Genomic DNA, 27,502 nt, shown 5'->3' on the forward strand with positions numbered 1-27,502 from the left:
GTCAGAGGAAGCCGGAGAACCCGGAGAAAACCCACACATGCACAGGGAGAACATGCAAACTCCATGCAGAAAGATCCCAGGAAGGCCGGGACGCAACACAGGGTCTTCTAGCTGCAGGGTGAAAGTGCTAACCACCAAACCACTGTGCAGCACTCAATTAAATCAGTAAGTATTTATGTTAGAATGAGCAATGCCTCTCTAGGATCAATGGTGGTACAAATCAGCCTGCTAAATCAAAGTTCTGCCTGTACATTGAAATCAGCTTCCTCACAGGACGCATTCAGTCATATGTCCTGCTTTCCTAATTGTGATTTAGTAAAATGTAGCTTTAAATTTGTCCCAGAAATTATTCAGATCTTGGACTGACTCATGATCAGTTTCACCACCAATCTAAGCTACAGTATACAGCAGATGTGAGTGCACCTATATACAATTCCACTTGAATGTCAGATCATTCAAAATAGTTTCAGCATCTTCAGAATTGCATTACATTTCGGTCACCGTGTAGAATTTGATCTCTTCCTATAAAAAAAACCTAAAAGTAAAACACTTCAGAAAAACTACGTTGAAAATAAATTCTCCAAAAGAGAAATTTGGTGCAACTAAAATGAAGAAACTCATGACCACACACAAGTTAGAAAAGCTTGTGTGTCAGTGAGTGTGATTGTTTGTCTCTATGTGTAGCCCTGTGATAGACTAGTGACCTGTCCAGTGTCCCCTACCTTCACCTAAATCAGCTGGGATGGACTCTAGCCTCCCCCAACAAGAATTAAGCAGTGTGTAGCCAGTGAATGGATGGATAGATGGATGGATTGATGGATGGATGTCTTTGGACTGTGGGAGGAAGCCAGAGAACCTGGTGAGAACCCAGAGGCAGAACATGCAAAGTCCGCCCATAAAGACCCCAGAACCAGGCCAGGAATCGAACTCAGGACCTTCTAAGTGTGGGGTGACAGTGTAAATAGAGGTGATACAATGTTAAATTGTTTTACATTTAGTGACATTGCTCGGAGTGTACTCATTTCTGTTGTATAAGTTGCTAAGTTCATCTTGTTTAAAAAATATTTGTCTTCAGTCTTACATCTAGCTCTAGATCTCAGACTCATATATAATTCTGTTTCACAGTGTGTGTAGATAGTACTATTTCTGGCATAAAAGGTCCTAATTAGACATTGGTTATCAAACATGTTTTCATATTAGAGATCAAAGACCACATTTTTGAATAGATCTGGTCTTTAAAGCAACTCAGCAGTGATACAATATCAGAAAAGGAAGACCATTCCTGACACAAAACCAAAGTGATTAAAGAAAAAGAAAAAGTATGGTGATGGAAGGCTTAATAAAGCAAGCATTTGTCATCTCTTCTATCCCTCACCCCTTTCAATCATTAGAAATATTTGGAAAATCATGATTTTGAACTGTTTGATGCCTCTTCTTTATTACCAAATATCAGAAACCTTGTCAAATATTGTCACAGATTCTTATTAGTGGTTGAAAGTGAACCAGTCTTGTGACTATTGACCTTTAACTTCATTGTGTACTTTTTGTAATGTGCTTTTATTGTGACCTGTTGTTATATCTTTTGCTGTTATCTTTTTTTCTTTTTTTTTTTTTTTTACCTGCCAAGGGACTGTGGATGTAAATGAGCATTGTTGCTTTAATCTGGCATATTTATGTCTATTGCTGTCTAAATAGATGTTCATTAATGTGCATTGTCGCTATCAAATAAATAAGTAAATAAAACCATGTATCTTTTATATAGTTTCAGGGAATTATGCTATTATAAAAAAATGATGTGCATGGGACCCAAATACATAATGTCAACATACATTTTGATTAAACATTATCACACCACAAGATGTGACTTCCTCTAGCTAACCTCTTTATGTGCTGTGGGGACAGTAGTTCAGTGTATAGATGCAGCAGTGTGCCTGCCATGGTTTCTGTTGTCTCACCACAGGGAGAAGAGTCAGTTGGTGGCTGAGGATTCACACTGTTGTCTCGCTGGACCTTCACTTGGATTTGCACTGCAGGTTCTTTTGATATGAAGATACCAGTCTACAGTACATGCTGCAACACACTGCATGGAATTGTATTCTCTCAGCCACAAGTTATTTCTTATTCCCTTTACTCTTTTCACCCTTATGTATTCTCTGTCTCCATTTCTCACTGATCACTTTGTTTTCCCTCATATTGATCCATTCTTTATATCAGCAGGGGTCTCTGTCTTTGTTTCAGTTACTGTGCTCTTCTTTATCGCTTTCTCACTTTAAAAAACCCCCCAACAAAACAAAGTATGCCCCCTATCCTTCATTCTATTCACTCATATGCACAAACAATCATAGCATTTATTTATCAAGCCTCCCATGGTGATACCAAATATTCCTCATTACCACGACTTCAGTGTTTTATACAGCAGAACACACACTTCTCATTCCTCTTTTGAAAGCTTCAGTGTGTCAAATAAAAAAGAGAAGCTTTTCAGTCAAAAGCCTATTGTGCATGTGCAATAAACCACTGATCAACTTGAAAATCTTTCTCCAGGATGAATCAGATGAGGCTGAGCAATTCTGCATGCTTGACAAAAGATTTTGCATACCACAAGGATTTATAATTCTCTGTGAATCAGCTGAGATATTTCTGTTGGTGCAATTTGACTGATGTCAGTCCAGAGAAATCAGTCAGTGTGTGTGAAGAAAATTGCAGAGACTGTTGAAAGATGCAACATGAAAGAGATGAAGTCACGGAACAACTAAGTGTCTCTGTTAGTAGAAAATCATTTTTTATGTGCTGTGAATAGAAGGACAACAGCATTAGTTTATACATCACTAGCTCCTTCTTTAACATTAAACTTTACCTGCTTTTTATCAGTGTGCAGTGAGACATTTGCTTTGACCCCTCTTTTTGTAATATAATAATATATTTTATTCATAAATCACTTTGCACAACCAGGTTATACAGTGCTTTACATAATTGAACCAAAATGAAAATATTTAAACATTTCAACCTTTTACTCGTTGGTTTCTGCAACCTTCATGAATTATATCGACTGAAATGACTATCAACGTCAGTTATACCTCCAGCCGTTAACTTCCGGCAGGTGTTCAGTTGATAGACGGATCCAGGAGCGCTCAGGTCTCCTCCCTTTGAGTCCCGTCTCCATGGAAACAGTAACAAACATGGCGGGTTAAACTTGTTTGAGAAAGTCATTTTGTATAGCCAAGACAAGAAAAGCCTAGCAAAGCAGGTACTGTTTTGTAGTTTCCATTTATTTATATTTTAATTAGAACGGGACACAGCCTAAACTCAGCACTAAGGGCACGTTCGTTGTTTGGCTGTCTGCTTTCTAAACTACGACACGCCATTGTCCAAGTGTGCACAAATGTATATTTACATGAAACCAGCTTGTTAGCTTCAGTTCACAACCGCGTAAAGTGCTGCCTTCCAACTGTTTAGCGACAGCGTTAAATTTCGAAGAGGTTTGTGAAGAGCTTGTGTGGGAAGCTGTAACGTCAGCTCTAAATCGGTGTGTTCGCTCGTGTGACTGGTTTTCATCGGTTCGGTGAGATGGACAGAGAGGCCAGTGGAAGCCCATCTGATGTGGAGTCAGACTGTTTACAGCTGCAGGGTGAGTAGCAGCTCCTGGTACTGCCTGGTTTTCAAACTGCGAATGGGTCATTTCAGAATTGGAGGATATTTTATGTCCCACCCATAAAATTTCAAATAATCCATGTACAAAATACTAAAACATGCCGTTGTTGTGTAAATTTACTTGTCCTGACACCAAATCTGACAAAAACAGCACAAAACAGGAGAAAAGACTGATGACTAAATTGAATCTCAAATGAAACAGTTAAAATGACATTTAAATCTCCTTTTTTTTGCATTGATGTCTCTGGTAATTGTTGGAATTGTTTTGGTTTTTTTGTCAACATAATATTTTAAATAATTATTATTATGCATGGGACACATGTGCCCCACAATAACCCTGTTAGCATAACCTTTTTAGCTGGTAGAAGAAGAAGAAAACAGTGAATCACATGATACGCTGGAATTACTATCATCAGTTTTCCAAAAGAATGGTATGTCTGTGTCTGCTCTTCTATTTTTCATATTTGTCACATTGTCAGCCTTGATTATATCTCTCACTCTACCTCATATTGTCAGGTTAACACAAATTGTTTTGACTTTTTTCTTTGCTTTTCTACATCAGTGTCCTCTTGGTCAGCAGTAACAGCTAGCTAAATATCTAACTTCTACTACTGAGAAAAAGCTAACATTAGCATGGATTAACAACCCTGTTACTGTGATTAGAATAGGGTGAGCAAACAACAAATAAAATATGGGATAAAAATGATGCCATTGATGTGTAAGCTGAGTCAATCAAGCCTTTGATAGTTTATTACCTATTGCTGATGAATATGGAGCATACAATTGTAAAAGAGAAGGTTTATTTTTCAAAAATTTTGAAGCCCAAATGTCCTCAAAATCTGTAATCACCCAGCCATAATCATAGAGATAACTGCTTTGCTCGATACATAACCACAAATGCACACACAGTAATAAGAGCCTGTTTTACTGTTTTATGACACACTGATATCCTCATTTAATATGCATATATTTCAGATGATGATCCATCTCAGGAGACCATTAAAGATAAAGAACCAGCCCTTCCTCCTGACTTTGAGTGGTTAGAAGAATTGTCCGAGTGGGTATATATTGTGTTTTTTTGTGAGCCATATTATATTTAGACAGTGACATACTAAAGCCTATATAGCATTCCCTAATCCAGTTATCTGTCGTTCACTATCTACTGCAGACAAAGTGCCTCACAGAGATTCTTAGTATGAAATTGTAACTCTAATGAAGTTCAGTTTTGTGTATTTTCTTCCAGTATTGGTTACGGATGTTTTTCTTTATCACATACCTCAATACAAACAGGCACTCATCATTGTAGTATATTTTTATTACATTGTCCATAATACATAGTACAAGTCTACATGAAACTTGCAGCCTTTCCTAAAGGTCATTTTGCATCTGCCCCAAGTGAGGATGATGGGGATGTTGGTGGTGACCTTGCAGTTGCGCCCGACATTGGTAAGAAGAGGAGTTATGCCGAGACAGCACGGATGTTCAAGCTGAGACGAAACCTGGACCAGCTGGACTGCTTTCACCGACAGAAGGAGCATGACGTGCTGAAAGCCAGGTCTGGACCTGGCAACAACAGACCTCTAGAGCTGCAGTAGTGCCTTTCTAGACTCTACAGAAAAATGCAGACATAAAAGAAAACAGTGTTTTTTTTTGAGTGTTGTTCCATTTAATAAGTATATCAGAAACATGCATGTCTCTTTGTGGCAGGCTGTTGCCCAGTCTTTTCAAATTCAGATAGTTTTTTTCTAGTGTTATTCCACCTTCCTCAGGTCTTTCCCCTCTTGCCCTCCTCACACACAGCCAATCATTTCTGTACCAATTGATTCAGCAATTTGCAGGAAATCATTTCAGCTGAAGAGAGAACATTTCCCATAATGTCCTCTCTCCCCACTTTTCTTCCCTCTTTTTATTTGTCTGCACTCCAAAACATTAGGCACCTGATGATCTGTGGTACAGTTCCCATCTAAAATGTCTGTCATTTTCCTTCAGCGTCAAGCATCAGTGGTCAGTGTGGAACTGCTGTGCTGATTAAACATGAGTTTAATGGAACCTAAGTGCACCTGGTTTTTAACCAATCTGCAACTCTTATTGTAGAATGTGCTACAATACTCTTTTTTTTTAACAGTCTTTACCCCCAGTCATAGATTGTTGTGTTTCACGCCATTACACTGCAAAAAGAACACTTTGCAGTTCAAAGCTGCTGAGGTGTGTGTCCACTCTCAGCATTCCAGTATCTTCATTTGATTGCCTTGTTAGCCAACAGAAAGTACTTGTCTTTTGTTGCAGTGGCCACAAGTAGCTGCATTAGCCTGATGCTCTGAACACGTTCCTCTTTAACTCTCTTAAAGATGTTTATTATCTGGGCTGTTTCTCTGTGTCAACACTGCAGCTTGTCTTTGCTACCTTGGGTGTTTTCCCCCAGAGAAAAGCTGAATCTTTGGCGTCAGAATATTGAAAGTTTGCTGGAGCAGAGGGATCATTTGGAGAGTAAAATAGAGCAACAGAAAGCATCAGACAACAGGTGAATTCAGAATTTGAAAACAGTGACTGGTTTTGCTCATATTTAAGAGTTTGTTATTTGTCAACACCTGTATTTTCCTCTCTTGGCTTGTTATTATTCAGCAGTGTGGCAGTGTTTCGATTGAGAACCCAGCATAAGCATCTGTGTCAGAAGCTGCAGAGTGAGGAGGAACTGGAGGGCCACATCAGCGCCGAACTGAAGCAACAAGAGTGAGTCCAAGAGGAAAATGCTTGGACAGTCAGGTCTTGTTCAGTATTGCTATGTGAAAAGGGCAGCCCCCTCTTTGGCTTCGCTTGGACCACTGCTTCAACCCCAGGGGAGCAAACACAGCAGGCTCAGAGAAAAAGAACAAACAAAACAGACAGGGATGGTCATCCAGAAAAAATGTTAAATTGTGTGAACTTTTGTCACAGCATAGTGTGGCATCTGGTACCCAGAGCACTGTATTCACAATGTGAATATCCTTAGAGAAAACCCTATACCATGACCAGGGTCTTTGAGTTACAATACCAATTGTCATGACAGAGGATAAAATGATTTCTACCACAATACCAGTGCAAAGTTGTAACATCTAGTCTAAAATGCTTCGCTGACAAGCCTGCCTGGACTTTTTTCAGCATTTCAACAGTATCTGATAAAACACACCTACACCTCTGCAGCCCCTTGTGTTTTTTTCAGCGCACTTTTTAGTCAGAGCGCCAGGTTACTTAATACTTTGTTCAGCTGCATCACAGTAATAAAGGCTGTGAATGATTTTCCTTTTTGAAAAGTCTGTAATCTGTTTACTGTTCATTGCTGTGTCTTTCTATAGTGATGTTCTGTCTTCTAATAGCCTCAATGCTGCAGGTTTAAATTTGCATCTTAACAAATTGATTCAGTTTAGGTTGGTATTTAGCTTCAAAACTCCATCATTTTTGTATTAATTAAATCTGATTCTATCTACACCGATGTGTCTGCTCCTCAGACTGGAGCTGAGTGAGGTGGAGGTGGAGCTTGGCAAGTTCTCCTTGCTGCGACAGGAGGTGCAGGAAGAGGAGCAACTCTTCCAGGTCCTTAAAACGCAGAAGGCAGCAGCAAGGCTGCAGCAGGAGAGGAGAGTCAACCAGAACCTGCAAATCAAGATGCAGCAACTCAGGAAGTGAGGAAGGCATCCATTTTTCCACTCAAACAGCATTTTCTTTCCTGTGTAGTGCTTCATTAGGCATACAAAATCAAACATTTTTACATGACCAACTAATGTTCCATCTCATACATGTCAAACATGACTTACAGTATATGGAAAGCTTTTTATCTTATGCACTGAAGTAAGATCTGATACAATATACAGGATGTACCTAAAGTCTGGGCACTTAGGATATCTCATTAACTGTAATTTTTTTGCCTCCACAGATTAAATATGGCTTTGTTGAAAGAAGAAAGAGTTGAACTGGTACTTCTCAGTGGACATAATCGATGGAAAGATAGGGTTAAGTAAGTGATTTCTGGGAGTAGCATAAATTTTAGCCATGACCAATTCTTTAGTTTCCGCTCATACATATTGTCGTCCAGAATGGGGTTTGTCCATGACACTGTGCGTTTCTTCAAACTTTTTAACCACCTTCACCACCATGGAAAAGCCAAGTGGAATCCTCCTTGGATGACGTTCATTACATTCATCTACTGTCTTTCGATATGTCCAGCCCTCACATTCACTGAGAAGTACCAGTTCAATTCTTTCTTGTTTCAACAAAGACTTATTTAATCTGTGGAGGCAAAAACATTATAGTTCATGAGATTTCCTATGTGTCCAGTCTGGACACTGTAATGTTGTAATGTGTATTTTATTATTATTATCATGTTTTCCCCCATAAAGTTATGTCATTATTTTAATGTGAAGACAGTGTTTTGTGTATAAGTTCTGTGGTTGTGCTCTGATAGTAAACAGGCTGCCATGGTGAAGAAGGAGGAGACTGAATGTCAGAAGAAAATTGAAGCGAGCCAAGCGAGCCACAAGATAGCTGCCAAGTACTTGAAACAGACCATTAAAAGGTAATCAGATTTTAAACCAATAAACAATGTCAGAGCAGAACAAAGATATGATTTATCTTCGAGGACTCAATGGAGAGTCGACACGTCCTATTGATCATTCACTCATGCTGACAGAATGTATGACAAGCAGGGAAGACATGACACTTAAAGGAGCTCAGATTCATGCTCCAATGTTCAAGCTGAGAACAACAGATAAGATCTGAGTAAAAAAAAAAGTGATTCAAGTCTTGATATATCCCAAAAAATCACTTATTATAGAAAACCAGAGTTGCAAATGAAATACACATTTTGTGTTGGTGTATGATAATCCTGGATTTGCATATTCTCCCTGTATCCTGTGTCTTTTTCTGTGGGTGATCCAACTTCTTCCCACAGTCCAAAGACACGTATGTTCGGTTAATCAGTGATTTCAAATCAGCTGTAGGTGTGAGTGTGAGCAAACATGGTTGTCAGTCTCCTTGTCTTGGCCCTGAAACCTGTCCAGCTTGTACCGCATGTCATTTTCAATGTCAGCTAGGAGAGGTTCCTGCCCCCCACGATCATCTAAATGATAAAACAGACATTGCTAATTGATGGATGGATGTATCCTGTTCCTGGGTGATAGGAGACAAACGTGAATATGCCTTTCCCTAACTTAGTGTCCAGTAGGGCTGCTTATTGAAGCACAAGTTTCTGTAAGCTTTCTTCAAACAATGTGATTAAAAGATGAAGCTGATGAAAAAATAAAATAGAAACACACTAACAAACCACACTGTTGCACAGGTGAGGTGTTATTCTTTACTGTGAGTACACAAATGTCAAATAATTCCAGATTGTATCACTTTACAGCAATTTCATTATTTCTAAGTTGAACAGTAGGGTATTTGCTCCTATGTTAAATTAAAAACTCATTCAGTTTTGTACCAAACATCAATCAAGGTTTTTTTTCCTGAATGCTGTCTACGGAGGTAGATGCATGACGGTTTTATATAGTGTCCTTCACACTGTCTGAGCTCTCACTGAAACTCTGTTTTCCACTGATAACTCCCGTGCCCAATCTGAAGCACTTGTTCATCTGTTTTTCAGAGCTAGAATGTGGAAATAGTGCACTGTCTGTGGCATCATTTTAGGAAGATGGTCTCATTAGTGAATGTACGGCTAGTTCTGCACTGATTTGTAATTGTTCAATTTTTTGCTCAATTCACTCCTGCAGTCAAACCTGTTCAAAGTCTGACATTAAATCAGGAGAAAGTTAGCCTAGCCAGCTAGACCCATGTTTCTGAAGGCACAAGGGTCTAGGCACGCTGGACAGGGAGGGAGGCGGGCTAAAAGGTTGTCTATCAAATCACTCTGCAGCAATTGGGTAGGTATACAACCAATCAGCGCAACGAATAGGCTCCTAGAGTGCTGGAAATCAGAGGATGCGGCAGTTCGGTGAAGCCTTATTTATACAGTCAATGTGTGAAGCTCAAGTATATTACAGACATGTTAACAGAAAGATTATTCAGAGTCGGTGCTAATAGAGCTCAACGACTGTTGTCGTTTTTGTTGTCGACCCTGGCAGAGAATTAAATTCGTTGCCGTGTGTTGTCTAGCACGGCTAGGCTAGGAGAAAGTTTGATCCTAAAGATCTCATTCACTAGCCTAGCCGTGCTAGACAACCCACGGCAACGAATTTAATTATCTGCCAGGGTGGGTCTAGTTACCCTCCATAAGGCTCGAGGTTGGATGCTCCTAAAACTGGCCGGACGAATCACCATGAAGTGTAGAGTCAGAAGGTGGGTGTAACTAAGTGACGACAGAGGCGCGACGATTCTGACAGAAACAACCGGAAACAACTAACCTAGCCGTTGTCGACTGGGAAAACATCCGGAAGAAAGACTCGTCAAAAATCTGCAACTGAAAAGAAAGAAGTACAGTGCCTTGTGAAAGTATTCGGCCCCCTTGAACTTTTCAACCTTTTGCCACATTTCAGGCTTCAAACATAAAGATATAAAATTGTCATTTTTTGTCAAGAATCAACAACAATTGGGACACAATTGTGAAGTGGAATGAAATTTATTGGATATTTTATACTTTTTTAACAAATAAAAAACTGAAAAGTGGGGCGTGCAATATTATTCGGCCCCTTTACTTTCAGTGCAGCAAACTCACTCCAGAAGTTCAGTGAGGATCTCTGAATGATCCAATATTGTCCTAAATGACTGATGATGATAAATAGAATCCACCTGTGTGTAATCAAGTCTCCGTATAAATGCACCTGCTCTGTGATAGTCTCAGGGTTCTGTTCAAAGTGCAGAGAGCATCATGAAGACCAAGGAACACACCAGGCAGGTCCGAGATACTGTTGTGGAGAAGTTTAAAGCCGGATTTGGATACAAAAATATTTCCCAAGCTTTAAACATCTCAAGGAGCACTGTGCAAGCAATCATATTGAAATGGAAGGAGTATCAGACCACTGCAAATCTACCAAGACCCGGCCGTCCCTCTAAACTTTCACCTCGAACAAGGAGAAGACTGATCAGAGATGCAGCCAAGAGGCCAATGATCACTCTGGATGAACTGCAGAGATCTACATCTGAGGTGGGAGAGTCTGTCCATAGGACAACAATCAGTCGTACACTGCACAAATCTGGCCTTTATGGAAGAGTGGCAAGAAGAAAGCCATTTCTCAAAGATATCCATAAAAAGTCTCGTTCGAAGTTTGCCACAAGCCACCTGGGAGACACACCAAACACGTGGAAGAAGGTGCTCTGGTCTGATGAAACCAAAATCCAACTTTTTGGCCACAATGCAAAACGATATGTTTGGCGTAAAAGCAACACAGCTCATCACCCTGAACACACTATCCCTATTGATGATGAAGGTAGATATGTACTGGTTATTGGTGTAATATCAGGATTAGAGTTGACACTCTTAAATATATATGGACCGAATGAAGACAATTCATTATTCTTCAAAGATATAGCTTCATTGTTGGCTGAGAATGCTAAAGGAAATATAATTATTGCTGGAGATTTTAATTGTGTTCCTAACCCTAAAATTGATAAACTACCTCCAGATTTGGGTCCATTATCTAAAAAATCTCAAACATTGACAGCATTAATAAATGAAATGGGTCTTATAGATGCATGGCGTTACTGCCACCCGAAGGGGAAAGATTTTACTTTTAGATCTGGAGTACATGGAAGTTATTCTCGTATTGATTTAATCTGTATTTCTAAGCAAGATTCAGGCAAGATACAAACTTGTAATATTGAACTGGCAACCATTTCAGACCATGGACCGGTAACTCTTGAATTACAGTTGGACAACACAAGAATTTTCAAGTATTGGAGATTCAGCGTCTCACTAATGTCAGATCCCACCATTCGAGAAAAGATTTGTAATGATATAAAAAACTATTTTGAGATGAATGATAATGGTAATGTATCACCATCAATTTTATGGAATGGGGCGAAAGCTGTTTTGAGGGGGAAAATTATTTCAATGTCAACTGCCTTGAAGAGACAGCGTCTTCAGTCACAACTAGATCTTGAAGAAAATGTAAAAATATTAGAAAAGAAACATCAACAAACCAGGAGTGGTGAAGATCTTAACAATCTCAAAAAAGCCAAAGACGAATTAGATAGATTGTTGACATATAAAGCAGAAGGGGCACTTAGATTTATTGGTCGGACATATTATGAAATGGGTAATAGGGCTGGTAAGCTGATGGCATTCCAGTTACGCAAATTACAATCTAGCCGAGTTGTATCAAAAATCAAACACCCAAACACACATGTTATAGTCACACAACAACAAGATATTGCAAATGCCTTTGCCACATATTACACCAATTTATATAAAACACAAGAAGTAGAAAATAAAAAAGAAAGAATTATACAATTTTTTGCTAATGTCAATCTTCCTAAATTATCACCTGCAGAAGCGGATGAGTTGACCTCCCCGATTACTGAAAAAGAGATCACTGAAACCATAAAATTGTTAAAAAATAATAAATCTCCAGGGACAGACGGATATCCAGGTAAATTTTTTAAACAGTTCTCCTCTGAATTGGTCCCAATTCTGTGTAAAGTTTTTAACTACGCCTTAAGCAAAAATAACCCTCCAAAGAGCTGGTCAGAAGCCATTGTATCAGTTATACATAAACAAGGAAAGGACCCAACACAATGCAGTTCATATCGACCCATTAGTTTATGATGCAATGATTTTAAAATATTGACATCTATAATAAACAAAAGAGTACAAAAATATATAACTAAACTCATTAACCCAGACCAAACGGGATTCTTTCCCGGACGTCATGGGAAAAACAACATAAGAAGAACTTTAAATTTACAGTCAATTGCCCTTACCAGAAAGACTCCCTCAGTGCTTCTCGGACTTGATGCCGAGAAGGCATTTGATAGAGTAGACTGGCTTTATCTCAAATTGACTTTAAAAACTATGGGGTTCAATGATACATTTACACAGTGGCTAAAAACACTATATAAAGAGCCTAAATCTGGAGAGAGAGTTAATGGCTTCTGCTCTGATTATTTTTCAATAGGCAGAGGAACTTGACAAGGAGATGTTTTATCACCATTGTTGTTCGCTATTAGTATCGAACCTTTAGCACAAATGATAAGGATAAACTCACAGATTAAAGGGATAGCTGATCAACGCAGAAAGATACATAAAATCGCACTCTTTGCCGACGATATAATGCTTTATATGTCAGATCCATTGTTTTCCATTCCTGTATTGGTGAAAGCCCTCAGGGACTATGGCGATTTATCTGGATACAAAGTCAATGAGAAGAAATCAGAGGCCATGATGATAGTTGAATGTTGGCTAGATCAATTAAATAATATTGCATCCTTTCATCAAGCCACAAATGGCTTTAAATATGTGGGAATTTCTATTACTCCTAGAAGTGCTGATCTCTTCAAGGCTAACTACGGCAAACTATTTTCTCAACTCAAATCAGACCTTGCCAGATGGGACATTTTGCCATTGGGCTTGCTGGGTAGAATTGAGTCGATACGAATGACTATACTTCCTAGATTTTTATTTCTTATTCAGTCTTTACCCATTCATATACCAAACAAAATCTTTAAAAACTTAGATTCACTCCTAATTCAGTACATATGGCAGAAAAAAAGACCCAGGATAAGACTTAAAACTCTTCTATCAAAACAGATAGGTGGTTTAGCTTTTCCAGACTTTAAAAAATATTTCTGGGCATCTCAACTACGAACCTTGATACATTGGATTAAAAATGATTGTGAGACTGGATGGGTACAGATTGAACAAAATTCCATTCCGGACTACTCTCTTCGATCTATAATAATTCTGAGTAAATCAATGTGGAAGAAAATTAAAATTAATAATGTTTGGGTTCTTCACACATTGAATGTTTGGGATACAGTCCGCAGAAAATATGAAGCCCCCAAGAGCCTTGTCAATTGCAAATAATCCGGACTTGAAACCATCCTTATCAGATCCAAGTTTTAAAAAATGGGAGGAGTTAGGTTTAAAAACTGTTAATCAATTATTGGAAAAAGACCTCTTTAAATCCTTTGCACAATTGCAACAAGCATTTAATTTACCCTCAAAAGACCTTTTCAGGTACCTCCAAATTAGACATTACATAACTACTCATAAAGAATGGGAAATGCTTAAAAGACCTCCAATAGGAACAGAACAATATTTTATAAATTTAATGGAAAAGAAAATCCTAGAAACACATTGTATATCAAGCATATATAGAGCAATGCAATGTGATATGGAAAACACTTACAACCTTAAAGAAAAATGGGAACTGGAAGCCAATATAATTGTTGAAGACTATGAATGGGAAGATGGTTTGTTAAAAACACATTCAATTATTAATAGACCTACTTGGAGGGAATTTGATTGAAAGGTTAAAGTAAGATTTTTTAGAACACCAATGATATTACATGGATACTTCCCATCAGTGTCATCATTATGTTGGCGAGGATGTGGTCAGATTGGTGATCACAGTCATATTTTCTGGGACTGTCAAAAAATTAAAAAGTATTGGATGGATATTAGGGATGAAATATTTAACATATTGGGAATATATCTACCATTGAAACTTTCATATTACATTTTGGGTTGCATACCTACAGAAGAACTGAATACGAACAGAGACAAAATATACCTTGTCCATATTATGCTATTGGTCGCAAGAAAAATGATAACAGTTTCTTGGAAGAATGTTTCACCTCCAACACTCAAACAATGGACTAACCGTTTAAAGGACATCTACGTCATGGAGAAACTCACTGCACAACTAAGAATGAAAAGTGACTTATTTACAAGACGATGGTCGCCTGTCAAGTTGTACTTGGAATCCAAACAAATGTTTGTATGAAGAGCAATTTTGCCAAGGAATGTTAGTTTTGTTATTAGTATCATAGGCGTCAGTTTAGGGGGGACGGTGGGGACGTGTCCCCCCCACTTTTTGTCAGGGGTCATTTTGTCTCCAACACATTCAAATTCTTCACATGTAAGCCGTTGTAAACCCAGTTATTTTCAGTAGTATAGAAAATTCCGACACTCATGAACGCACCATCCGCACTCGGCTGAGAGTTGCACAGACACGCAGCACACCTTCGTGAGGTTAAAAAAAAAAAAAAAAAAACGCGCAGATGCTAAATTTGCGCCTGTGCCAAGTGGAAGCTCCGACCAGAGGCGTGCAGGGGCAAAATTTCGGCCCGGGAGAATTAGTACTATAGTGGCCCACAGACCCTTTTACCGACATGTACTGATAGCTCAACAGCTTGAGCCTCCGCCTTTGGTGCGGTGGTTGTGAGTTCGAGCCCAGCTTGTGGCATTTTGCCGCCGTTCTTCGACATTTTCTGAAAGTGCTGTGGTCTCCATCCCCCCCACTTTTAAAAACAAACTGACGCCCTTGATTAGTATGCACTGTTATTGTAAAATGTGACACTAAATAAAGTGAGTTTAAAAAAAAATAATGTTCATGCAGTTAGGCTGACTGGACAAGCTTTTCTGACTTCTCCGTCAGAAGTCACAGTTGTACTCACTTTTGCTGCATTGACTTTGTACTTTGCGGCTGATATTTTCAAGAGTATTAATTTTTGATTGTTCATAAGAAGAAATAACGGACTTTCCAGCTCAGAAAACCTAATGATTGAGAGGTGATACAGTTTTACAATTAAGTAATATTGCACAGAGGTGCAACTTTGATTGGGGGTGAGATGCAGATATGCAGCAGAAAATAGTCACCTAAAATGCGGTGTTTGCTCCTTTTAAATAACATTGACTATAAACTAAAATCCCCAGTATCTGCAATTCATTTTGAATAATAACAATAACAATAATAATAATAATAATTGTAATCAATTATTTAACTTTGTAAAATTGGCCTTTATTGTAGGCTTCTCTGCTGAGTCTTTAGTTACTTGAGGTTGGTGAGCTGGCCTCTCAAAATTGTCATTTTTGCTCAGCTCATGGAAATTTTAATGTCAGGCAGTAATAACACGTTGTTTGCATGCTTTGAAATTTCCCATTTCATTCAGGATGCATCAGCAAGAGGCTGAGAAGGAGCAGCAGAAGAGGGAGTTACTGGAGAAGAGGATAGAGGCTGTCAAGTCACTGAAATCAAACATAGCAGCCACCCAAGTAAGCAATGGAGCCATGTCGTACTAATACCATAGTATTAGCATTACTGTGTTCAGTTTTGAAGCTATAAAGACTTAAAGACAATTTAGTATAAGCGTGCTATGAGTGGATAAGAAACATCCACACATGTGAGTTTATGCTGCTGTTAAAAACACCTGGAAAACAAAATATAATTTTGTGATGTCTGTTTGGTGATCATAATTGCTTACAAACCAGTGTCTGTATTGTTTAATAATACATTCACATGCATAATGCACATGATGCATTGTACTAAATAAATGCACTAAGACCTGGATTTACTGACTCCGGTTGCTTCAGATTCTCTCCCCTTCCAGAATAAACGTGTAGCAGATGCTACATTTTTACATTTCAGCAGGGTAAATTCACAGCACTTACATACTTGTCATTATGATTGTCCAGTGCTGTAATCATCATGCTTATTGCTATATTTTCTGATTCAAGATAACATTTTAAGGTTTGTTGCATATTTTAGAAATAAGCATGTCTGTAACACCCGTTTTTCCCTGTTCATGTGATCACTTTAATACTTCATGCTGAATGTAGCCAAATATAGCTTTATTAATCTGGTGTTGTTTCTTTAGGAGAGTTTGCGGGTCCAGCAAAGCGCAGCAAAAGCAAACGTCCAGAAGAAAGAACAGCACCAAAGACAACTAAGAGAATCCCTGCAGGCCCAAGGCATCAACAGTATCAAACAAATGTACCAACTTAAACAACTACAGGAGATAAAACAACAACAGGAGTATGTCCTCTCCTCTCCTCTCCTCTCCTCTCCTCTCCTTTCCCACACGCATGTCCTCCACTCCCACTCCATGCAGCGGCGTGTGGGTGTTTTCTCTCAGTATGTGCTGAGGATTACATGACCCCATTTTGATATAATGCAGTGTTGTCGATTTACCGTTCTCAGGGAATTTCAGAAGAGCCAGAAGTCAAAGAGGGTGGAGATTATAGAAAAAGTCCATCAGCAGGACCAGCTGATGAGGAGCAAAAAGAGGAACCAGACAATGCTGCTCAAACCCACTGACAAGTTCCAGGCCCTGAGGAGGACCAGAGAGAAGCTCTGGTACTACCTGGATCCCATCCCCCCATCAGCTCCCGAGGAGAGAGACACAACTGTGAGGGGCTGCAACATTTGAGATGTCATTTGTGAAATGACCATGTACAGAGTGCATTTTTAACTATTATGACATAATGTACGTGTGTGCGTGTCCATTTGTCCAGCGGTTACGAGAGTTTAGTGACAGCAGCAGCTCATCATCAGCTGCCTCTGATGTTGAGGACCTGGAGGAAAACATCCAGCAGGAAGTGGACCGCCACAGCCTTGCCGAGCCTGAATTCTCTGGACTGTGGGACCAGAATTACAAGGTGCAGTTAAACAACAGCCACTGCTAACCAAAAATAAATCCATGCACACTGCTAAATCTAAACACCCATAAATCATGTATTATTCAGCAGACACATCATCTTTAGAGGCATTGCACTAGAGTCTTCTGCTAGTTGGTGCATGCACATGCATTAAGGTGGTGGGATCTGGAAGAGGAAACATGAAACTCCACGTAATAAAAGGGAACCTTATTTGTAGCAGATGAAGAGACAAATCATGACACTGTGTCAGGTCAGATATCACAAGTCTTTCGAAAAGTCTACAATGAGAACTAAGTGCTGGGAGAATTAGGAAGAGCTTCAGCTATATAAGTCTTTGATGTCTGCCACTAACACTTTTCATATCGGAACTCATCTATTTCAATTAAAAATCTTACAGAATTTGTGAATGGTGAAACGTTTCCTTGATTAATTCACGAGTTGAATAGTCAGAATAGTCAATGACAGCAATGCTGACAATCCATTTTTAGTTGACATCAATGTTCTAGTAAATAATCTCATAAATTATTTAGTAAATATTTGATTCTACCTTCTCAAATTTGAGAATTTAATGCTTTTGACTGCTTTATATATTTATATTTTTGTGTTTGTTGTGTAAGAACACTTTTGAAGACATCACCTTGATTAATTAATTCATCAGAATGTCAAATCGAAAGATGATCACTTATTAAAATTATTGTTTATTTGGTTGCAGCTCTATTACCAATGTCTCAACTGGCAGTTCGCAGACATATTTTTTTAAGTTAATTTTACTAAGTGTATCTATTCCCACCTGAGAACACCATAGACTTGCTAGAAATAATGAATGCTGGATATTTTTTTCTTATTTCTGCACACATTTAGGTCTAGCTAATAGATGGCTACACTTACCAGTATTGTAGATAGATAGATAGATAGATAGATAGATAGATAGATAGATAGATAGATAGATAGATAGATAGATAGATAGATAGATAGATAGATAGATAGATAGATAGATACTTTATTGTAGTAAAGATACAAGCTTCCTACAGACAAGTGTAGTAGAAATCAGTTCTACAGTAAATACAATATCAATCTGTCATACAGTGACAGTTCTGACTTGTCATCAATGTGAAGATGAAATGCCTTGTTCAAAGACTGCTCTGTGGGAATTGCAGATCAAGGTGGAAGTGTTTCTACACTAGCTGACTGTCATGGAGGTGAGTCGGCTCTCTGTCTCACCCAGCACCTCCACGCACTTGAAATGTGGGGTGACAGGCATCACTTCTCATTGTGCTGATGCCTTTGAGGCCTCAGAGTGAGCGTAGTGTTACAGCTCAGAGGGCTGAACAAGTGACAAGTCAAGTGGAAATGATCTCTCCTCCTAACATACAGCTCAGACTCATGCCTTCTAACAGGCTACTTCTCAACGCAGTAATGGCCAGTACAAGAGACGAGCACAGCGATGCAACAAAGCTAATGAGATGATTCATCAGGGGGAGAACAATGATTAAATGTCAGCACTTCACTTTGTGACAAAGTTATAAAAGTGCTTTACAATACAGAACAAAACACAGCGTAAAAATACAAAATGCTGAATAAGACAGCCTCCTGAGCCACACAGTTTTGCATGTTGAAGAAAAATACTTTTGGATTTTCTGTCTTTGTGTCTGCGTTAGTAATCTTAGAATGTATATTATTTATAGGCAGAGCTCACATGCAGCTGCTTTTGTTTAGACATCATTTAACGTGAGAACTCTGATATGCTTTGGTCAGTAATAGCTTCCTGCTAATAAATGAATGTCTGTGACTGAACTATGCGTTGTACTGCAGTTTCTTGTTACTTATTGGTCGACACTGATAGTGGTAGTCCGTATTTACTGATAAATTAGTAGAAATCAGACTACTATAGAGGAGATCAAACTAAGCATAAAGGGCCTGCATTATTTCCAGAAATAAGTAACAATAACCAAACTTCTGTGTTGATAGACAAATCTATTTTATTTCATAGTGACCAAACAATTATTATTATTAAACTACATTTTCTACTTCTGCATTGCTTTTGTCTGTGTTCTATACAAAAGGGCAATGTTGTGTCATTTTAATTCCAGTTGTTGCTTCCTTTTCTACTCACAGACGCTCTTCAAGGCGACGTCTGAGCAGATGCAAAGAGAAGTAAAGCAAGAGGAGCCTGAAAAGACCAGTGTGAAGCTCAACATATCTGCTAAAAAAGTTCATGGAAAAGAGTTCAAAGTGCCTTTCTTCATCAGTAAACCAGAGGTCATCCTCTTCAAGGTACCACTGTACTGTTTTGTTGTTGCTGTTTTTTTTTTTTTTTTTAAATACCACTGCCAAAAATACTTGTAACAAGAATCCATGTCTTTTTGCAAAATTAATGTTAATGAGGTGATTTTTGTTTGTTCAAGTGTTGCTAATAGGTTTTAATAGCAACCGGATAGTTTTAAGTATTTTAAATGATCTGTTTTAGAACTTTGAAGTGGGACAAAAGTATAAGAAGAAAATCATCTTGACCAACATCAGCTACACCGTTAACCACTGCAAGCTTCTCAGAGTTTCCGCTCAGCTGAAGGACTTTATCTCTATCAAGTAAGATTTTTGCATTAACGTCTGCAAAGAAACATACAGAGGACAGTCGTTGCCTCAGTACAAAGCATGTGGACTGGAAATCCAGACAACCATGAACAGAAATATAATGTGCACTACCATTCAAAAGTTTGGGGTCACCCAGACTATTTCATGTTTTCCATGAAAACTCACACTTTTATTCATGTGCTAACATAATAGCACAAAGGTTTTCTAATCATCAATTAGCCTTTCAACACCATTAGCTAACACAATGTAGCATTAGAACACAGGAGTGATGGTTGCTGGAAATGTTCCTCTGTACCCCTATGTAGATATTCCATTAAAACTCAGCCGTTTCCAGCTAGAATAGTCATTTATCACATTAACAATGTCTAGACTGTATTTCTGATTCATTTACTGTTATCTTCATTGAAGTAAATGGTTTCCTTTAAAAAATAAGGACATTCCTAAGTGACCCCAAACTTTTGAACGGTAGTGTAAATCACATGTATTTTACATTTTATATGTTGACTGACCTCAGAAACATAAAAATCCAGGCAAATGCAAAACAAAAAAGTTAATTTGTCTCAACTAAGAAAATTCCTTTTAGTATGAATAAGAAGTCGAATGACCTAGAAAACCTTAAAACCATTATGCAATACTAGTAATTCTAATACTTATGAGTACATAATCATAGTATAAATGTAAACAACATATATAATTGCATGTCTCCTGAGTTCTGATACATCTAAAGAGGAAAAGGCTGTAAATATGATGAAAATCAAGTAGTGCCATTTTCTGCATAATGATTCAAGTCTGGATGAAGATGTGTAGTTTGCACTTGCTTCAAATCGCCCAGGTGACACATAACGTGAGCTGAACCTTCTACAAAACCTATAGGGGTTAAAGTGATCTGGATTTTTTGGACTCTGGGTTTCAGACACAAAAGGTGTATTGCCTAAATTGCTGAAATGTCCCTGTAGCCTCTCAACCTGCCATATGGAGGCTTACTCTGCATATTTCAAATTTACACACTGGAGATCTGAAGAAAGAAGTCAGTGACTCCGTTTCTATGAATCATAGAAGGGAAGATCATTCTCTGTGGGGGCAAACATATATCACAGCATCAAGCAGCCCACCAGAACCAACACTAAATCCCACATGAGAAAATTGTAGAACTATTCTATCTCATAGAGACGAAGGAGACACCCAAATAAACATAACATTAGCCTCTGTTGTTCAGTAGTACTGTGTCACGGTTTCTCCCGTGGGTTAAAGTATTGCAGTCGTTGTGATTATCTAATATAGCTATTAAGATTTGGTTTCAAAGACACACTTCTGACAACACAAGAGCTAGAGGTGTTTAAATAAGTGTTAAAGGTCTTATGAACTCACTGTATGTTGAACAGCTTCACTTATCACATAGAAACATCTGCACATGCATCACCAGTGAGAGATGTAGTCACTTCCTGTCATTTTCAAAGACGACGGAGTGGACGTAAAAGCAAAGCCTGTCCTCCCACATATGGATGCCAGCTTGGATCACCACGCTCACAGCTCCTCTTATGAGGCTCAGCTAAGTGAGTCAGTCACTGTCTCTTCTATCTCCTCTCTCTCAGCCTGCCAGCAGCCCACAGGCCGAGCACAGAAGCGTTGTTCTCCAGGTCACTCGCTGTGTATCACTTTCCCATCAGCTCTCCCATGACTTGATGTGGTTTCTTCATCTCTCTTCTTTCTGCCTGACTGAGTAAAGAGTCTTGCAGAACACAGCAGGGTCAACTGGAAACTACTGATGATGTTCTCGAGCCTTTGTGCGGGACCAGTTGTCTGAACATATCACCTTCTAGTCCTCTGTTCCGAGCTCACATATAGCAAACGCGCACTTTCATGCCAAGTGAACGAATGCACACATACTGTATACTGCACATAATACCCACTCACTATCTTGTATCGCCCATTCAAACCCTTGTACACAAAAATCATGTTCTGATACAACTAAACTGTATTCTCAGTTGCATGGAAGAAATATTATGTATTTTCTCTGTGTAATGTAACAATATGATATTGTTGGAAACAGTCTCACTATCAAAGAGCCTCTACGTTCGTAGTAAGAGGATGGATGAGTTGTGGTGGTATACCTGTAACACATGACTTCCACTGATAGAGACTGGAGTTTATGTCCTGTGTGGAACCCTTATTCTGAGACTGAAGTTTTGTTTTGATTTGCTGTTTAAGCTAACTAGCTTAGGCACCAAATCTGCTTGGGTAGTGTTAGGAAAACACAATACTTTGGGTTTAATATACCTCTTTGAAACTTCTATTTTCATGGTTATCAGGCTGAGTCCCACCCCGTTTAATATATGATTGGTTGGCTGAGAAGTGGCGACATTTGGAAAGCAACACAATAAATGGAAAAGGCTTATTGACGAGAAACAGATTTGTGATATGCCACAAACAAATGTAATCTGGGAGAATAGTGGTTTCCCTCAAAACATAAATGGTAAAACAGGTGCACATTCATGCAACTGAAGAACAGGCAGTCACTCTTCTTTTTCTTTTTTTTTTGCAATTATGCGTAGGTATATATATATTTATTGTAGTTTCTGAAAAAGAATACAAATACAATTTATGGAATTAATCAAGATACTAAAAATAGGTGCTGTATGCTGCCAGTTTTCTACATAAAGTAAAATAGATATTAACTGCTTATTACTCATTATTCATTTGCCATAATTTGGAAGATTATTTTTTGTGGTTATTTTCAGCATGACTATGAAACTTAAAAAGTAAAGAAACAGCATTTGTTCTTATGAATAAAAACCTAAATACATATGCTGTATCGCTCACCTTTACCCAGTTCAGTCCATTCAGGAGTGTTGCAGCCTTACATGCTCTAATATGACCGGTACCTGATGGTGGCCATCACGATGCTCCACATCATGCTGTTGGGTGGCAATTTCCCAAAACCTGGACATCACTTGGCAGCTCATTAAATTTGTTACAGGACAAGTGTTGAAAATCTGAAACCAAGCAGATGGTAGGCGGTCACCGATGTGACTTATAAGGTGGAGAAAATTATGCCAGGCAAGTGGAAAGTCATAAAAATACAAATTATGTAGGCAAAGAATTATTCACTAAATTCAAATTTTGGGCTTTCGTCTCTTCTGGTTTTAGGACTCATCAGATTTTCAAATCCAGCTATGCTTATATACGCTGGAGAACTAATACACCTGTTATACAGCCTGCTTCTACTGCTCAATGTCAGTTGTGTGTAACATGTTGGTTATTCACAGATTTAGAGCTACAATACTGAGATCAGTCGTGACAGGGACGAAGTCTTCATGGCTCACTCAACTGAAAACATTAGCACAGCGGGAGAAAGAGAAACGTGAACTAGGAACACACTGGGCTTTTTCACACCAGCCCATGGTTCCCTATACGCCCCCTGAATTTCTAAAAATGGCTCTATCCCCCCCCTCCTCCTGTCCAGCGTAGGAGCATTTGTGCCAGAATGGGCTCTGCTGTATCTTTTCACTACTGGGATAAAGCAAACAAACAAACAAACAAAAAAACGCAACAGCTCGGACTTGCCAGACTTGGTGAAAAGTGATTGTATAGATGCTGTGTTTTTGGAATTAGTGTCACTTCCTACTATGCATTGTAAATGACTGGCTGAGAGGAAGACACCCCTCTGAGGTCTGTATACTCCTGAGCTCAACAGCGAGATAAAGCCTGTGACTGTAGTAGAAATGATGGTACTCACTCTGCAAGTTCTGAGGGTGTGATCACACCTACATTTTGTCTAATCTTTTGAAGTTCAAAACTGTTAAAAGAACATATAAAGTAGAATCAAATGTTTAAGTTCGACCGCAAATATGATGTTTTTGTTGCTACATTCTATGATTATGGAGATCTCTAAGTTTAAACTGTTGAACCCAATTTGAAGCAAAGCATGTAAAACCTACAAGAACCCAGTGTACATGAAATCAAACACAAAAACAGAGACAACATCAACACCTGGAGCATGATCTGCTGCTAATTAACAAGCATGTTTAGACCCTCAGTTTCTTGCTACGTTAATGTTTTTCGCTTGTTGATTATGATGCAGCAGTGGGTGATCAGAGCTGCCGCAGAGATCCACTCTTAAACATGTTACTTAAACACTATATACTGCGATTCTTCCTTGACCAAATCCAATTCTGTGCATTTTTGATCCAGTAAGTTACATCAAGTCTTGTTTATTAGAAACCAAGATGAGCCAAGATGACCTCTACAGTACAGCTGTGCTTTGTAAATGATATGTCCAGTGTTCTCCTCTAAAATGTCTGTACTACAAAGGGAGATAAGTTTTATAGTTTCTATAAAGGATAAAATGTCTTTTATAGTTTTAGTTTCATTCATTTTGTAGCTGCATTTGCATGAAGCAGTAACCCTCACTGTGCTGTAGTTGACTGACAGTAACACTGACTAAGAGCTGGGCGGCAGTTGTAGAGAGAACACAGCAGGAAAAACATTGCATTTTTATTAATGATTAATTAATGAGTCCAGCTGTCAGCACAGGTTGTGAAATGGTTTACTTTTTGTTCTCGCCTGTAAAGGTAACCTGAAGCATATTTTTACACCTTAGTCTATTTTTGTGCGCTTTATGCACATACATATGGGAATTGTGTGGGCTTTCAGAGCTCCCAGAATGCAGGTGACCTGTATAGAAGTATCCTGTGCAGACATACATGGAATAGCAGAGCTGCTCTACATAGTAACAGCTTTGTAAGGCTATATTTAGGAAATAGTGCTACTTATTTTTTAATAAGTAAAATTGCTAATGTTTAGCAGGTAATAGTAGGAATGTCAATTGTACATATTTAAGTTTTTTCTCGGTCAAGTATTAAAATTCTTACTTGATGATGATACTAGAAGAATCAAGGAATCAGGAAGTGAGGTCATTACATATCACCCAAATCAACAATATCTCTACAGGTGCCATGTCAGTTGTGAAGACAGTACAAAATTTATTGGCATACTTTTGAAAAGCCTCAGCGGAATCTAAAAAAAACATTGGAGTTGCAGTACAAACTACATTACCTATTTGCAAATAGGGAGACACGTCCAGCACAAGAAGCTGACTGGGAGGACAAAGCAAGAACGTATCTTGTGTTGTACCTTGGATTGCTCAGTAAGTTCTCGGACATCCACCTGTGAACATTACACTTCTAACCTAAGCTCATCAACTGATTGGTTGGTCAACTGTAACACAGTGAACTGCTTGCAACGTGCAAATGTCTCCATCAGTCAGCTTAGATGGCAAATGGTGCGATCCTTACTCTTCAAAGCCAACATTAACAAAATGCTACATCTTTCTTTGCTTGCTGTGCTTAATACCGCAAGCCGTCAAGTTTCATTTTGTCGGTTGGCCTTGCATGCACACTGTAAATGAGGTCAGAAGTCCCATTTCATCTTGTTAGATGGAACTTTTAAGTACCCTTTTAATTTGTCCAGAAGATTTTGTGACTGTGAAATAGATGAAACCTTGACAGCCTCTTATATACATCAGTTTTTTGACTGTGTCTTCTTGAAATCAGCAAGTTGACGAGGTTCGTTTTATATCCACAAGTGCTTGAAATCTGTCAGGGTTTATTTTGGTGACATACCGCACTTAGCTGAGTTAGTTGTTTTATTAATCTTCTGTCTGTTTCTGTCTATAAATAATATTTGATGGGAACATCCGTCCTCTGCCCCAAAAAAAAAAACTAAGGGAAAAATCTAAATATTGAAATAAATCATCCTATAAAGTTGCTCTTAGAAAGATCTTTCATCTATTTTCTTCAACTGCAAACATAAAAATATACATTTTATTATTGGTACCAGATTCAAAGAGAACAAGATTAATTAATATTCACACGCATCAGCCAGAGATGTGATTCTTCACTGTAGATTGCTTCAGAGGTGGGTGAGTGTAAGAGTGTTTTAGCTCTGCTGACCTGAATTAAGAAATTAACTGCAGGAGAAGTTGATGGGAAATGACAAGAATGTATAAATTAACACACAGTATAGTTAGAATAAAACTGTACAACCACGATTTCAGCATCATCACATTACTGCTCTGCTATGGATATATACTGTACAGTATGGCCTCATTTGCAGCAGTTTATATCTGGCTGTGGCAGGCTTTTTCAAACACAGCCTCACTCAGCATTTAATCCCAAGTGAACTGTTCTATTTTCCTTCTCATGTCTTTTCATACAACCTGTTTTAAGCAAGGAAGAAGAATAGTAACATTAAAGATGGAAATCCCTTATTCACTTATTTGCTTGCTATATGCTGCATGCATTTGTTTTGCTACAGCATTTCATACTTAGTTTTTTTTTTGCCAAATTATTATTTAAAAAATGTAATATTCATTCTGCTTCTTTAAAGAGTTAGCAAATGGACAAACTAAAAATAACTGCTATGATGCTCAGCTTTGTCTTTTCAGGAAAAATCCTCAACTTGGCACAAAATGTATCTCATTTACAAACAATGACAGCTGCATGGTTGTGCTCAGACTCAAATTTTCTATCTTTGGAACAGGATAATACTATTTCAAAAACCTAAAAACAAGGTAGCCCATCATTTTCTGTAAATGTAGCTGATTCTGAATTGTGCTCATAGTTGAATGTTTCTAACTTTTTGTATATTCATTGAATTTTGCTGCTTCTCTGGCTGCCTGCCTGCTGTATTTATATTGATCGCCCTCTTGTATCTCTGGAAGGGTGGCAAGTCATCAAGCTCCTTGGGGCAGCATTAGGATTGGTCTAAACATGTGCTGTGAGATACACATGTTGCTTTGAAATGACTCACAGTCCTCATGCTTCTTTTCTCGTCTGGAAATGAACTTTTGCCTTCTTGTATGGTTTATAGCATGATGTAATGAGAATTAACTGTGAAACAATGCCTGACCCTTCTGTTCCATATTGCAGTGCCTTCATTTAAAACAGCAGTCTTTTTCTTCTCTTTGTTTTCTGTGGTGTGCAAACTGAGCATCGGGTTGACTTTTGACCTCAGCTATGTCTTCTGCTTATCTGCTCCACTCTCACTAGATTCATCATTGTTCAGTATTTCATTTTAAGTGACTGATCTTTTGCTGGATACATTGGATATCCTTCTAAAGAGCATTTGCATTCTGTGTTGGTTTGACATGTTTTTGTTATGTCTTTTTTATGTTATTGCTGTCATACATTTAAAAATAGGCAACCACATTGTGTACGGCCAGTAACTGTGTACAGCAATATGCAGCGCGATAACCATTTAGAGTCTCTGTGGTAATGCCACTTGCATTGTATATAAAGGTCTTATTCACATATTGTTCTATTTATAACTCACTTGTTTGTGTTTCAGCTTTGAGCCTCCTGGTTCCCTGGCTACTGGGATGGCTTGTGATCTACAGGTTGTTTTCCAACCAATGGTTAGTAATATTACCACTTCTTTTAGACACCAATATCTTATAATGTTTAGATTGCTTATGCCTTGAGAGGCAATTAATTTTACACCCAGGACTAACTACACAATCAACCTAAATAAGTCATCCATCCATCCACCCATTATCTTTGCACTGCTCAATCCTCATTAGGGTCGTGGGGGACTGGAGTCTATTCCAGCTGACTTAGGTTGAAGGCAGGAGACAACTTGGACAGGTCACCAGTCTATCACAGGGCTACACAGAGAGACAAACAGTCACACTCACAT

The 27,502-nt window shown here is 38.5% G+C and overlaps 1 protein-coding gene across 4 annotated transcripts in view; it reads left to right on the forward strand.

The window, feature by feature from the left end:
• The first annotated feature begins 3,144 nt into the window (after nucleotides 1-3,144).
• Nucleotides 3,145-27,502, forward strand: part of cfap74 (cilia and flagella associated protein 74) — a 69,554-nt gene continuing 45,196 nt past the window's right edge. For 2 of the 4 annotated variants that reach the window (XM_051949340.1, XM_051949341.1), the window contains exons 1-14: nucleotides 3,145-3,628; nucleotides 4,627-4,708; nucleotides 5,048-5,206; nucleotides 6,074-6,172; nucleotides 6,274-6,381; nucleotides 7,137-7,310; nucleotides 8,090-8,200; nucleotides 15,730-15,832; nucleotides 16,435-16,592; nucleotides 16,758-16,965; nucleotides 17,072-17,215; nucleotides 19,331-19,489; nucleotides 19,683-19,801; nucleotides 27,155-27,221. In XM_051949340.1, the coding sequence (XP_051805300.1) occupies nucleotides 3,568-3,628; nucleotides 4,627-4,708; nucleotides 5,048-5,206; nucleotides 6,074-6,172; nucleotides 6,274-6,381; nucleotides 7,137-7,310; nucleotides 8,090-8,200; nucleotides 15,730-15,832; nucleotides 16,435-16,592; nucleotides 16,758-16,965; nucleotides 17,072-17,215; nucleotides 19,331-19,489; nucleotides 19,683-19,801; nucleotides 27,155-27,221 (1,752 nt within the window). In that variant the 5' untranslated portion in view covers nucleotides 3,145-3,567. The remainder of the gene's footprint in view (nucleotides 3,629-4,626; nucleotides 4,709-5,047; nucleotides 5,207-6,073; nucleotides 6,173-6,273; nucleotides 6,382-7,136; nucleotides 7,311-8,089; nucleotides 8,201-15,729; nucleotides 15,833-16,434; nucleotides 16,593-16,757; nucleotides 16,966-17,071; nucleotides 17,216-19,330; nucleotides 19,490-19,682; nucleotides 19,802-27,154; nucleotides 27,222-27,502) is intronic. The other 2 variants (XM_022213993.2, XM_051949342.1) reach the window with 1 other exon arrangement.

The sequence above is a fragment of the Acanthochromis polyacanthus genome, chromosome 6 (genome assembly GCF_021347895.1).
Source record: "Acanthochromis polyacanthus isolate Apoly-LR-REF ecotype Palm Island chromosome 6, KAUST_Apoly_ChrSc, whole genome shotgun sequence".
NCBI classification, from domain to species: Eukaryota; Metazoa; Chordata; class Actinopteri; family Pomacentridae; genus Acanthochromis; species Acanthochromis polyacanthus.